General features: G+C 38.3%; 1 protein-coding gene across 1 annotated transcript; it reads right to left on the minus strand.

Annotated features, from left to right (window-relative positions):
- Nucleotides 1-68: 68 nt before the first annotated feature.
- Nucleotides 69-4,899, minus strand: LOC114557366 (protein NDRG1). The gene is made up of 12 exons (XM_028580796.1): nucleotides 4,849-4,899; nucleotides 4,526-4,631; nucleotides 3,906-4,026; nucleotides 3,709-3,771; nucleotides 3,547-3,607; nucleotides 2,380-2,466; nucleotides 1,990-2,046; nucleotides 1,718-1,884; nucleotides 1,397-1,496; nucleotides 1,130-1,165; nucleotides 976-1,027; nucleotides 69-301 (listed from the first exon to the last, which is right to left on the minus strand). Exons 1-12 carry the CDS (start codon nucleotides 4,897-4,899, stop codon nucleotides 69-71), a joined length of 1,134 nt encoding a protein of 377 aa, XP_028436597.1.
- Between the last annotated feature and the right edge of the window lie 7,849 nt (nucleotides 4,900-12,748).

The raw sequence follows: 12,748 nt of genomic DNA on the forward strand, positions 1-12,748 counted from the left end.
AGCTGTCTGAGTAGATACAATGAGGTATGATTTGATTTAAGCGCATGCGATGTAGTGCAGAGTGCGCTCTAGCATGCCACTTCACTGGACTTTGAGACAATGTGGTCCACATTACTTTTGGACATACTCTCCATTGGGGTGTCAGTGTGTGAGCGCCCGCGCTTCTCTTCGGTGCCGCGTGAGTGTGTATGTTCATGCTGCAGCTCGTTGGTGTGTGCGCGGCTCCGAGGGCCATCCATGGACGTGATGCTGGAGCTGGAGGTCGTCCGTGACCGAAGTCTGGTCATGCTGACACTGGACACTGGAGAAAGAGGAGAAATAGGTTTGTAATATTCTGCATCACCCTTTAAGGTGCATTAGAATTAATTTAATCAGTTTTGCCACCTGATATAGTAAAATATTGATTCAACCTACATTAAATCCACTTATTGTAATAAATGCCTTTATCATTTTCTGCTCTCAACAGCAAACCTCTCATATACAGGAAGAGATGTTTAACAGTGGTTTGTTGGAAATAAACACAGGAAGAATTGTGTAGCTGGCATAGCTGAACGGAGAGTGGCAAATGCAGAGATGAGAATACTTCCACTACTGATATATGAGACGTAATAGCTCTAATTTAAAGGGGCGCTATGCAGTTTTGGCCATTTCTTTGCTGTTTTCTCGCTTTTTGCTCGCAGGTTTCTCTATAGAGCTCCCCCTACAGCTTCGGAATAGACATTTGGCAGCTCCTATGCGATACTTCCTGACGCTGAGGCTGGCGGCTCACCGGCCGAAAGTTGCAAGGGTGTTTTTCCGCTCAGAGGCGCTAGGGGGGAGCGAGATGGCCACCATTCAACTAAAAAAAAGTCATATAACCATTCAAATGACTCCAAAGCTGTTCAGTTAAGGTAAATTAAGCTAAAAAAAAAAAACTGCATAGTTCCCCTTTAAGATTAAGATAGTTTGGGGTTAAGTAGCCCAATAGTGACTTACAGTATCCCATGCCCTGGATGAAATATTTCAAGGCTTCAATCACTTTGGCTGGCTGAGGAGACAAAAGATTAAAAATATTGAATATATTTCCAACCAATCAGGAGTGCAGATTCTACATTGTCAGCGGAGTAGCCATCAAAATGTCACAGCGTACCTGATCCACCTGAGGAAGTCCTCCACAGTCTGCCATCTAGAAGAGCAAAGTGCAAAGAAAGGTCAGGTGTGGGCTTCAGTCTGCGTTAAAACCTTTACCTGGTGTTAGGTTCAGTTTATCTCGCTTTGCCAGACCATCCAGGGCAAAGCTGTTTGTGCTCATATTATTATTTAATTTAACAGATCACTCATCATTCTTCACAGGTTTTCAGCCCTGACGATATGTTGTCCAAGGTTTGAAAAATAAGTCAGTCAGTCTTTTGGTTACCTTGAGCAGAGTGGTCTCGGTGGGGTTGAGTTTAGAGTTGCAGTCGACCACGGCCTCCACAGCTGGAGAATTATCTCCTACGATCAGCAGGGTGGAGCACCTGTAAACCAACAGACAGGCAGGTGAAATAGGCAGAAAAAGTAAGACATAGTTAGGATTGACAGAGCCTGCTGCAATGATGCAATGATGATTGACACCTTGTCTGATGCTTTCTACTTCTTACCATCAACAAGGGTATTATAATATGTGAAATAACATCCAAATATTCATTTTAAAGACCCTGCTGTTATACTCTCTTTAAATGTCAGTGGTTGTACTAACTTGAGGGTCCTGAAATTGATGTTTTCTCCAGGAATAGGCCTCTCCACCTCCAGAGCGTTGCGGTTGTTGTAGGAGTGGAGAAACTGAGTCAAGTTGGACTGGTTCATCGTTGTTGTGATGTTGTGACGGTAAGTAGCTATGAGGTCATGGTTGGTCTCGATCTCATCCTGAAAAATCAGTAAGAGTAAGTAAGTAAGTTTCTAAAGATGTTTCCCCTTTTGTTGTCACGGCAACTGAAGCCAAATCACTGTAGAGTAAGCCTGATAACTTACCTTTCCAAACAAATGTGCGATGACCGTGTCCGGGAGAGTGTGGGTCCATTCGGTGAGCTATAACACACACACAAAACATACACACAATTACATACAGCTAGAGTCAGATAGCCTTTGATTTATTGAAATTCAAGCAGGTTTAAAATAATCGCCAAATGGAGAACCAATCACAAGGACAAATACTCTCACTACTCTTCTAGCGGCAAACATGGGACAAATACAGCAGGCGTCACTAAACGCATAGCAGCTGAAGTGTCAGGAACAATCAAATGTAATGTATATCTATCAATACAGGCGGTTGTATGGATTGAAAGTAACACAATATTTGAAATAGATGTTGATCTTATTCAACATACAGGGTGGATGATCATCCCACACCACACTGCTCACCTTGCTTGCAACAGAATCAATTAATCCTTCAGCGCTGGGGTTGATGTTGATCAAAACCAATCCGTCCACCAGATCTGGGTGATTCAGCTACACACACATAGAGAAGACTAGTTAATGAGATCATATTCAATAACTCTTTTAAACTTGCTGCCATGTTTTTCAGCAGTTCTCTCATATATTTTTAAGCGTGTTTACAACTTAATGTCATGTTATTCTTGGACAAACAGATCACATCCTTGATTTCTATGCAGCCATACATTTTCATCAGTTTCTTCCATGGAAACAATCTAGCTGTTCCCCATCTAGCGTTTTTTTTATGGATAGCATGGCTGCTGTTAAAGACTTAAAGCTACATTGTGTAAGAATTTAATAATTCTCTTTTTCGCTTCCCTGGCGAGTAATCTCCACCTGGCATTCGTCACGGTGCCTCTGAGTGTAAGAGGGCGAAAGGCGGAGGTAAGTCCCTCTTTGGCTCGTGTATTTTAAAGATGGAGGCGCAACATGGCAGCCGTCATTCTCGCTCATATGTATTCTGAATGATTCTGAATGGCAGATTCTACGCTTAAGAGAATACTTTGATTAGTTGGTGGAAGTAATTACCCATGAATGAGCACATATTTGTGAAAGAACAAAGTTTTTTTTGCTAAGAATCAACTCAAAAAATTACACAATGTAGGTTTAAGTTCATCCGTGGCTTTCGAATAGGAGTTTCATCCCCCCTCTGGGACTTAGGAGACATGTGTAATTGTATCTGTGTAGCTTTGCAAAGGAAATATCTGATCAGTAACTCTGGCATAGATCTGAATTACGTATTTGCCCAGTGTACACTAGGAGGAACTACAACCAAGCGAATGTCTTTGCAAGATTAAAGATTTATACTTTGGGGTGACCTCTAGCTCACCCAATGGAGTGTGCGCCCTAATTAAGCTGATTCACTGGCAGAGACCCAGGTTGGAATCTGACCCGCGGCCCTTTGCTGCATGTCTTCCCACCTCTCTCTCCCTTTTCCTGTCTTCAAACTATCCTATCAATCAAAGGCCATAAAAGCCCAAAAAACTATCACAAAAAACAAAAAGATGTTAACTTTATATTTTTGCAAACTGGGTGTAAAACTATGTTCTCTCACCCTGTCTCAAATTCAAATGAGGTTTAGAGATTGTAACTCACAGCGAACTTAGCCAAGATGTAGGCTCCAGCTCCAACTCCAAGTCCAATAACTCTACGCAACCTGTAAAGCACACAATCACAAGGTCCAAACTGACATTAAATGTTCTAATCTTTAATGAAAGGCCAACTGAAAAGTGTTTGTTAAGTATCAGATTAACTCACCCAAAGTGTTTGAGGACAGCGGGCAGTGCTTCAGATAGCTGGTCCATGGAAGGGTAAATATATCTGAGGGGTCAAAAGTCAACATACCCATCAGCTGGTGTGGGATTCACTCACTTATTACTTTATAAAACAACGATAATATTACAGCACGACATGTAAATACATTTCAGACTGAGAGTAAAAAAAAGTGTACTGACGAAGAAGGCAGAGTTTTGGCTCCCTCATGTTGTCCTGGTGCTTCAACGTGGACAACAGGCAAATAGCTGTTGATTTCCCGCATGTCCTCGTGGTTGAACAGTGTCTCAAAACAGGACTTGTCTATAAGAGGACAAAAATTACATTGATTGTGAAGGGATAAAAGGTGATAGGATTATGAAAGATAAAATAAGAAAACACAAGAAAAAAGAAAACAATATCACTTAAATATGCGTTATTCAAAATGTACAAATGGATTAAAGTGTAAAATAAACTGTTGTTTTAGAGGATTTCAAATATAAATAAGGATCTTTTTACGCATCCATGCAAGCTAAGAGGATTTACATAACATAATGAACCAACAAGCTGTATTTACGCACCGTGGACATCTAGTTTTCAGCTTAGCTGATATAAACAGACTGCTGTTTAAAAAAAAAAATCAAATAGCTGGGATATACCTTCATTTGGATATCAAGATATTTATACAACTTCTCCTTTTTACAGCAGTGATTTTCATTTGGTTAGATTTTTTCCCCCACCTGTATATAGGTATATTACAGTTTATCTGTGTGCATTACATTACAAACGCCACATTATTGTGGGGCTGAGAGTTGGAACTTACGGTTGAGTCCAACATCATGAAATGTCAGGAGGACAGGGTGGTTTGCCCTCGGAGTTCCTACCATGATGCAGTGGACATTTCCATAGTGAGTCTCTATGTGCTCCTCCTAAAACAAACAGAGTCAATCACACATTCAGATAATTAATACATGCAACTTTGTGTGTGTGTGGCTGAAAATACTGATGCACATATTATTACACCCAGTCGACTGTGCGCTGTACGTTTAGCCAGGCAGAATACAAGTCATTTAACTATGCACAAGGATTACACCCGTAGAAGTGAATCTAGCAGCAAGTTTAACTGAAGCTCATTGGGATACTTACAGTGATGTGGGGCTCAAATACATATTCACACTCATTGTCGTCCACTTCCATGGCTACTGATGCAGAGTAAACCACAACGGAGGTAGGCTAAAGGAGATGTGCAGTAGATGCAGAGCAGATGTCCTGTGTAGATCTTTGTTTCTTAAACCCCTCTTTTCTTTTGCAGCAAATATTTTTCTTCTTATTTGTACTTTTAGGCCAGTCCTGCAGTAATGACGACCTCAGAGCAACAGTGTTTAATGCGTCTGACAGGCTATTAGTTTGAGCTGGTTTATATATCCTCTGACACTGAGCTGTGTCTAAGCCCTACTGTACTAATTTACCTTACTAAACCTTACTATTTTAAGCCGACCTTAGGCTGCTGTATTCCCACAGAGACAGTACTGTATTTCCAAAGGGAATTAACATCTACACTGTGAAGTTTTCATGCATCTTAAGATACTTTGAGCAAAATATTCAGGATAGATGATCAACAGAATTGAATTGAAATTCTTTTCTAGACATTTAATAAACAGATTTTCTCTTAAAATCAGCTTTGAATAAGGTATACTTATGTATAATGCGCGACAACTGAAATGTATTAAAAATAATTAAACTATTGGAACTAAATCGGACTAAATGCCTCCTGTTATCAGCTTTGTTGGTGGGAACTTACATTAAAATCACAGGTAAAGCTTGTTTTTTGGCGTCAGTGGAGTCACAATAACATCAGCCAAACCGGGAGCAGGTCAGCTGTCTAATCTCTTTGTGCCATCTGTTCCTCACAGCAAAACATTCAGCTCCTTGAAGTTCGGTTAACCTTAACCCTCCTGCTAACAAGTACAATAACTCTGGATAGCAGTACTTCAAAAGTTGTAGAATGAAGAATAAATAAAAAGATTTTCAGATACAAAGCAGTTGACTAGTTGTTTGAGACTATGTTTTATTCATTCCAGTCATATCTTTGTGAAAGTTTAATATTTAAGTCTTGGTTTTTAGCAGTTTTTTTTATTTTTATGTGAGGGGTTTGATGATTTATTACTTTCTCTATGACTTAGGTTTGCAGATTTATTAAACAGCGTTGTTTTGGTTAGAGTAAACACACATCTACTACTTTCTTTGCGTTATTCTTATTCTTTATTTTATAAAGGACAACACACATTTATTAACATTTCTGTAAATGTGCCAGTGTTAGCCAGCCAGCTAATTTTCAACTGTAATCCTTTGGCAAGATGATTTTAGACCAGAGCAACAGGAAACAGCAAGACATTAGTACAGGTTAAACTATACAGACAGAAGTCAACCAGACACCATACAGACAGCTAGAGCAACACATAAGCTTTCTCAGTACACCATGCAGAGCTACATTAAGCAGCAAGACATTAGCACAGTTACATATCAACAGTCTCCCCATTCAGTATAAGAAGCCACGCAAGCATCAAAACACAGCCAAGCAACACAGACCCGAGCCATCTTCTTGCACCGTTCAACCATGCAAAGCAGTAACAAGCAGTAATAAAAAGATGAAATAGGCTACATCACTCATGAGGGAGGCGTTAATACAGCACAGGTTAATTAGATGGTAGAATAGTAAAAATACAAGTTAATTTTTCATAAATACTGTACCCTACCTGTCCTATCAAAATAAAGCCCAAAAAAATAATCTTCAAAAAAAGAGAACAGGCTAGATTGTATTTAGTTATTTGCCTTACTTTTTTCACTTGTTTTTTGAAAGACAAGGTGGAGTCAAGGATGATACTGAGATATTTGACATGAGCAACAACTTGAATATTCTCACCAGACACATAGACTTTGTGATCACAGTCAGATGCGGAGTGTCTTTGTAAAAAAACATGCACAGTTTTATTTACATTTAGACACAGGTGAGAATATTTAAGCCATGTAGTTACATTTGCCATACGTTTAAAGCTAAGTAAGTTTAAAAGCTGCTTCTTTTTTGGTTTTTTTGTCCAATGTGATGTAAGTGCTCTTAAATGAACTGACATTTTCCTCGTGATGGCAGCTGGTCAAAGGTTTTGGGATTAGCTGCAGAAAATCAGGGTGGGTAAATGAATGAGTGCTATCCCCTCAGTGATGTATCTTTAACATTGTGTCAGCGACTTTCAGCGTGCAGCAGACACTTCATATACAACAATTATTGTCACATACAGGATATTCCCTAGATTCTCTATGATATATTAAGACATGTGATATGACTGAGCGGAAACACAGCAGATTGCGTTGCGTGCACCTTTTTAAGGCCATAACGCCACAACTTGCTTGAACACACGTAAACACCGCTAGATGAGAACTGTGTGTGCAGCAGGTTTAATCCATTTAAGGGTGGCTGATAAGCAGAGAGTAGCAGATGGGTCTTACTCAGCCTCACGTCAGCCGGAAGCCATTTTAACATCATACTAACCCTGACTAAGCTTTGGCATGCTAGCCTATTTCAAAGAAGTGTGAGGAAGGAATAACCTAGTGCTGGAAACATTACACAGCATTAAAATTATTCTAACGGGAGCTACTTGGTGTGTGGATCTTTTTGTTTAAATGAAATGTCTTTGACACAGCACCCATACTATTAGGCACTGAGATGTGCGTGTCTTTTTTTTATCGTTTCTTTTTGCTAGCCTATTTCACCAGTGACCCCATTAGTCAAATATTTTGGGGCATGTGTTGTGATCATTTCATCTGATTGATGTGTCAGATTTGACCATGTCAACAAAATTAACCTGCCTTTTTTTATTTTATTTCTTTTTGCATAATAGTGTGTTTGAGGTTTTGAGTGACTAGTGTCACCATTAAAATGAAAGCACTCTGTTGGTAATAACTATCTAATATGACAACAGTTTATATCCTATAGCTCTAAACGTGTATTGAGTCTATCTGCAGGTAGAATTTCTGCCAGTTTAATTAAGGTCACACCTGCTGTTTAATTGAAGACACACTGGCATTTGATCAAACAGGACACAAAGTCTTGTGCAACAGATAAAACCATAAGAAACACATTCAACCACAGACACCGGCCTTGTTCAATTGTCAACAGAGTAAAGTGCTATTGAAGAATTTTCAACATTAAGAGGGTTACTGCTAAATGATTACTTGATACAACATGTCTGCAAAAGTGTGTAGGATTTAGCGGATCTATTGGCAGAAATGCAATATAATAATCATAACTATGTTTTTATTTTCTACAGTAGCCCAGAACAGACAAACCAAACACTGGCTCTAGAGAGGGCATAAATATCAGACTAAATATCAGACACACATCACACATACAGAATATACATGAAGTAAGAGAATACAATATACATAAAATAATAATAGGATAGAATATAAGAACAAATAGTTCAAAATCAATCTATAAGTTGGGAATAAAAACTGTACAACTGTTTAAATAGTATTAATGAAGCTGTAGGTAAACAAACCTATTGTGCAAGTTGCAATTAGTGCAGTTGTGATTTTCTTTCACAACTGCACTTATCTGTCAGTCAGTGAAGAAGTGTTAAATAGTTTGATCCTGTGGCAGGAATGATTTCCTGTAGTGGGCCGTGCGACATCAAAGCTGTCGGAGCCTCTTAGAGAAGGTGCTCCTCTGTTGGACCAGTGTGGGGTGGAGAGGGTGGTCGGGGTTATCCATGATAGATAACAGTTTGTTCAGTGACCTCCTCTCCACCACAGCTTCAAAAGTGTCCTGTTTGCAGCCAATAACGGAGCCAGCCTTCCTGATCAGTTTGTTCAGTCAGTACACTAGTTCAAAAAAAGAATAAAGTGATAAAAAAAGTGAGATTGTAGTACTTGAAAAATGCTATGGCTAGGTCATGTGATCCTGTGTTGGAATTTTTGAATGGTGTCCATATATATTAAAAAATAAAGTCACAGGCTTTCTTTACAGCCAACATTTTGGCTTGTCATTGTAGGAAAAGCACAAGTGTTACTAATAACACTAACGATGGTTGTGTTCGATTCACGTGTCCTAATAAGCTGTGCCAGTGTGACAGCATGAACAATGCCAGAACCTTGAAACTGTTGCAGCTAAATGGAATTCAGCCATTATTAAACCTGTGAGTTTCCTGCTGTGACATGTCAAAATGTCTTATAGGTGAAACAAACCTATAGTCACTGCATTACTGCCCGATCAAAATATAGGCATAAAAACCTACATGTTTTATTGAACAGGTGTCATCACTTAGAATACTTAAGCCTACATCAGATATCACCCCAAAACTTCTGCTGTTATTAAGCAAAGTAGTGCAGTATTTATAGTCAAATTAGTACTGAAAGTACATTTTACAAACCTCACCGCTTTAAATTAGCCATTTGAAGCTGCAACTAATCTAAGAAGTTACTTTACTTTTACTAGTTTACTTTTTGTTTCATTTACAGGACCCTACAGTACATGTGATAAATGGACAGCTGCTTTACTCCTTCACATGTAGGCCTACTGGCCATGTCTTCTTTTAGTTAAGTTTTTACAGTGTGGCATCCCTTTGTATCTCTACATTTTGTGTGAAACCCACTACAGTAATCTCTAAGTAGCTATCTTTAAACAAATATTTATTAACAAATTAATCTATCAATTAATAAATAATTATTTTCTTTTCCTATTTATTTTCTATTTCTATTATTTCTCAACTTACTTTTTCTACTATGAAGGTATATTATGGATTTTATTTTTTATTGTATTGTTGTCTATACTTTTAACTTTAATTATCCATAGAATCAATTTAGAATACATCCTCTTTTATTGGGCAGACACCGGTGAGTGTTCAGAAAAAGAAAATTCCTTTCCCTTAAAAGTTACTGTTTTATTGACTGTTGACAATCAATCAACAGACCTTTGTAAGAAAGACATATTTGTGTCAGATTCCACGGCCACCCAAGCTTGTAGCAGCACAGTCTGCACCTTTGTATTGATTCCACCAGATGGAGATGTTGACTTTCTGGATGCAGCGTGCTAAAGCTCAGAATTTCAATGCACTGCTTTTCACCTGACAAATGTTTTTGAAATGACTGTTGCCTAATATTAAAATAACTTTGTACTTGGCGCTTTGTACTTCCACATAACTTTAAATATATTCAATATATTTTTTAATATTCAAGGAAGTCACTTGGAGCTTTTTGTTGTTGTTTTGAAATCCCATATGGGTGTCTGTTCCAAAACAGAAGGGATGGACAGTGAGGATGGAAAGTAAGTTTGGAAAGCCAGAAATCTCAGCATATGGTGAAGTGATCCTTGACTTACAGGTATTGATATGCAACCTTCTATATAACCTGCTGCACATGTGTTATGGACACTCTGTTGTGGCTGAGAATGATTCTTGTTTATTGCTTATGTATCAACAGGATGCATGAGGCCATGTATCCCACACTTTCTTTACTTTATTTCTTCATGATGTTTAGGTCACCTGGCTTAAATATGCATATATACTGTAGCGGGCACAGTTGCAGTTGTATTGTCATGTTGACAGCTGGTTGTCATGGTAATTCTTCTAAGTCTGCAGGTGAAGGTCCTGCTGTCCAACTCTCAGCTTTCAAAACACTCTAATTATACACACAGCAGCTGCTGCTGCTTGCCACATGCTTGACGGTGCGCTTATGTGTGTGTTTGTTGTTGTGTGTACGTGTGTGTGTGTGTGTGTGTGTGTGTGTGTGTGTGTGTGTGTGTGTGTGTGTGTGTGTGTGTGTGTTAGTATGTAGCATATGTGCGTTCTTCTGTAAGCATGTTTCTGAGGGTATGTGTGTGTTTATGTGCAAAGACACACAGGCCCTTTCCACTATTCCTTGTATAGCATGATTAGCTAAGGGTACAGACTGTTGTGGTAAGGTCATGATCTGGCTCGAAAAAGAGATTTAGGTGCAGAGTTACTTGTAAGACCTGAAACTGTTTTTGAAAGTGACAAGTAAAATAAAGATCCATTAAATCCCCTCAGAGGTTGATTATTGTTTTAGATGCCTGAAAAGTAAAACTATGTTTATAAAGTAAAAAAGCACAGATTTAAGAAATGTTTGACATGCATAAATGTAAAGTATAGTGTTTCTTTTTTTTTTAAATCTGCTTGCGACCCTTCAGATTAATTTTGCAAACTTCTGGCCCATAGGTTGGGAACCACTGCAATGAATTGTTAATACAAGTTGTCATATATCTCTTTGCACTGTTTTATATTGCATTTTGTGATATGGTCCTGTATCGCATTATATAGATGAAACAACTTTGCAACAAATCAAAGATCCTTCCAAAACTGCAAGCAAGTGTACTGCAGTCGCTTCAAAATATTAGCATGGCCCAAAACAGGAAGCCCCTGAAATATCACTTGATCCCACAGAGCATACTGCTGCTTCTCCACCATCCACTCCTGGCCAATCAGGGGCTCGGTTTTCCAGCGACGATGCACCTGCTGCCACGTCACAAACCCTAAACATTAGGGTTAAAGTGAAACATTGTGTGATTGTGTGCTATTTAGACACCATTAAAATACTTGTTGTGTGTGAAACAGGAAATGTCATCTTACAGTATACTGTACGATACTGTAATCAAACTGTTGGGAAAAACCATGCTTCCTTTTCATATCCAGTTTCTTTTTAGTTGCTCTGGGGATTACAAAGTATTTCACACTGCTGCATGACTAGTGTGCCTGAGGGACAGAATTACAAACTAGTCAAGGGGAGAGAATGTACTATGTAATTGTATATATCAACATGGTAAATGAGTGTAAATGGTAAGCTTGCCTGTGTTCCTATTTCAGTCATTCATTAGGAGAGAATGACACAGAAACAAACTTATATAAACGTTAGTAGTCAGGAGGTGGTTTTATAAAAAAATAACCTAATTTCAGAGCAGTATAAATATGGGCAATAACAAAGAATTACCAGCTGTAATAAATTTGTAATGTAAAAGCCATATTGTAGCAGTAGTAGTAGCAGTTGTAGTTACCCAGTGGCAGGGGTGGGGTTAGAAGGGGGGCACGGTGTGGCACCCGACCCCCCCGTGTAAAAAGTAAAAAGTGGCAGACTGAGCTTATAGAAAATGTGTATTGTATTTGGATATCCATTTTTTAAATGAAAACAGGTGAAATTAGTAAAGAATGTTTTTTTTAGCAGAATTACATTGTGTTCTATCTTATCTATTTCCTATATTTCTAAGAAAATTTTCCATGCTGTGTTCTAGGATTTAATGCTCTTCTTAAGCTAAATAAATTATTTAAAAGACTCTTGGATCACCTGAAAAATGCATCGTCATAAAGATGACAACAGCTGTTTTTCTGAGCTCATGAAGACTTTTCAGAGATCAATATCAGATTTATTATCAAAGCAAGTTTTCACTTAAATAATATATAAAATATAAAGTGCTGTGTATATATATATATATAATACTTTTCCTACCACTGTAGTAACCCACAACATTGTTAAATAAGATGACTGACCAACTGGTCAGTTATATACGATGGTTATATCACTGTAGGTCAGACGTTTGTTTTGTTTTGTACTGGAAGCTATGTTTGTATTCATCACACACAAATGCAACAGAGTGAGACAAGAAGCTACTGAGCCAGATTAGAGCGCTTCTACAAAGGCAATAGGAGGTTTAAATAGCACCAAACATGACGTAAAGCCAAGAATAGCTTTCCAAGAAGAATCTAGTTAAACAACAGTTCAACAGAACTTTACTCAACATATGTGGAAGAATTAACAAACAAATGCACAATGTGCTAATCAATGGGGTGTGAACTGTGTGTTTGTAGCATTGGATCTATTTATGTATAGACTCTCCAGCAAACCTCTTGAACTTTGGCAGCAGCACTGGTTCTGCCATAAGCAATTTCACAATATGTAATTTTTTAAATTAAAAGATTCACTTTCACAAATACCTACACATGGACACATTTTGACATGATAAGAAGAATATGTATGGCAGGCC

This window comes from Perca flavescens, chromosome 6, assembly GCF_004354835.1.
Source record: "Perca flavescens isolate YP-PL-M2 chromosome 6, PFLA_1.0, whole genome shotgun sequence".
NCBI classification, from domain to species: Eukaryota; Metazoa; Chordata; class Actinopteri; order Perciformes; family Percidae; genus Perca; species Perca flavescens.

Bases quoted from the DNA above. Each gene is read 5' to 3' on its own strand.
- LOC114557366 (XM_028580796.1), bottom strand. From the start codon at position 4,899: ATGGAAGTGGACGACAATGAGTGTGAATATGTATTTGAGCCCCACATC. The intron at 1,497-1,717 runs GTTAGTACAACC...GTTGGTTTACAG, and splicing joins ATCAATTTCAGGACCCTCAA to GTGCTCCACCCTGCTGATCG. The intron at 1,028-1,129 runs GTACGCTGTGAC...TTGTCTCCTCAG, and splicing joins GACTTCCTCAGGTGGATCAG to CCAGCCAAAGTGATTGAAGC.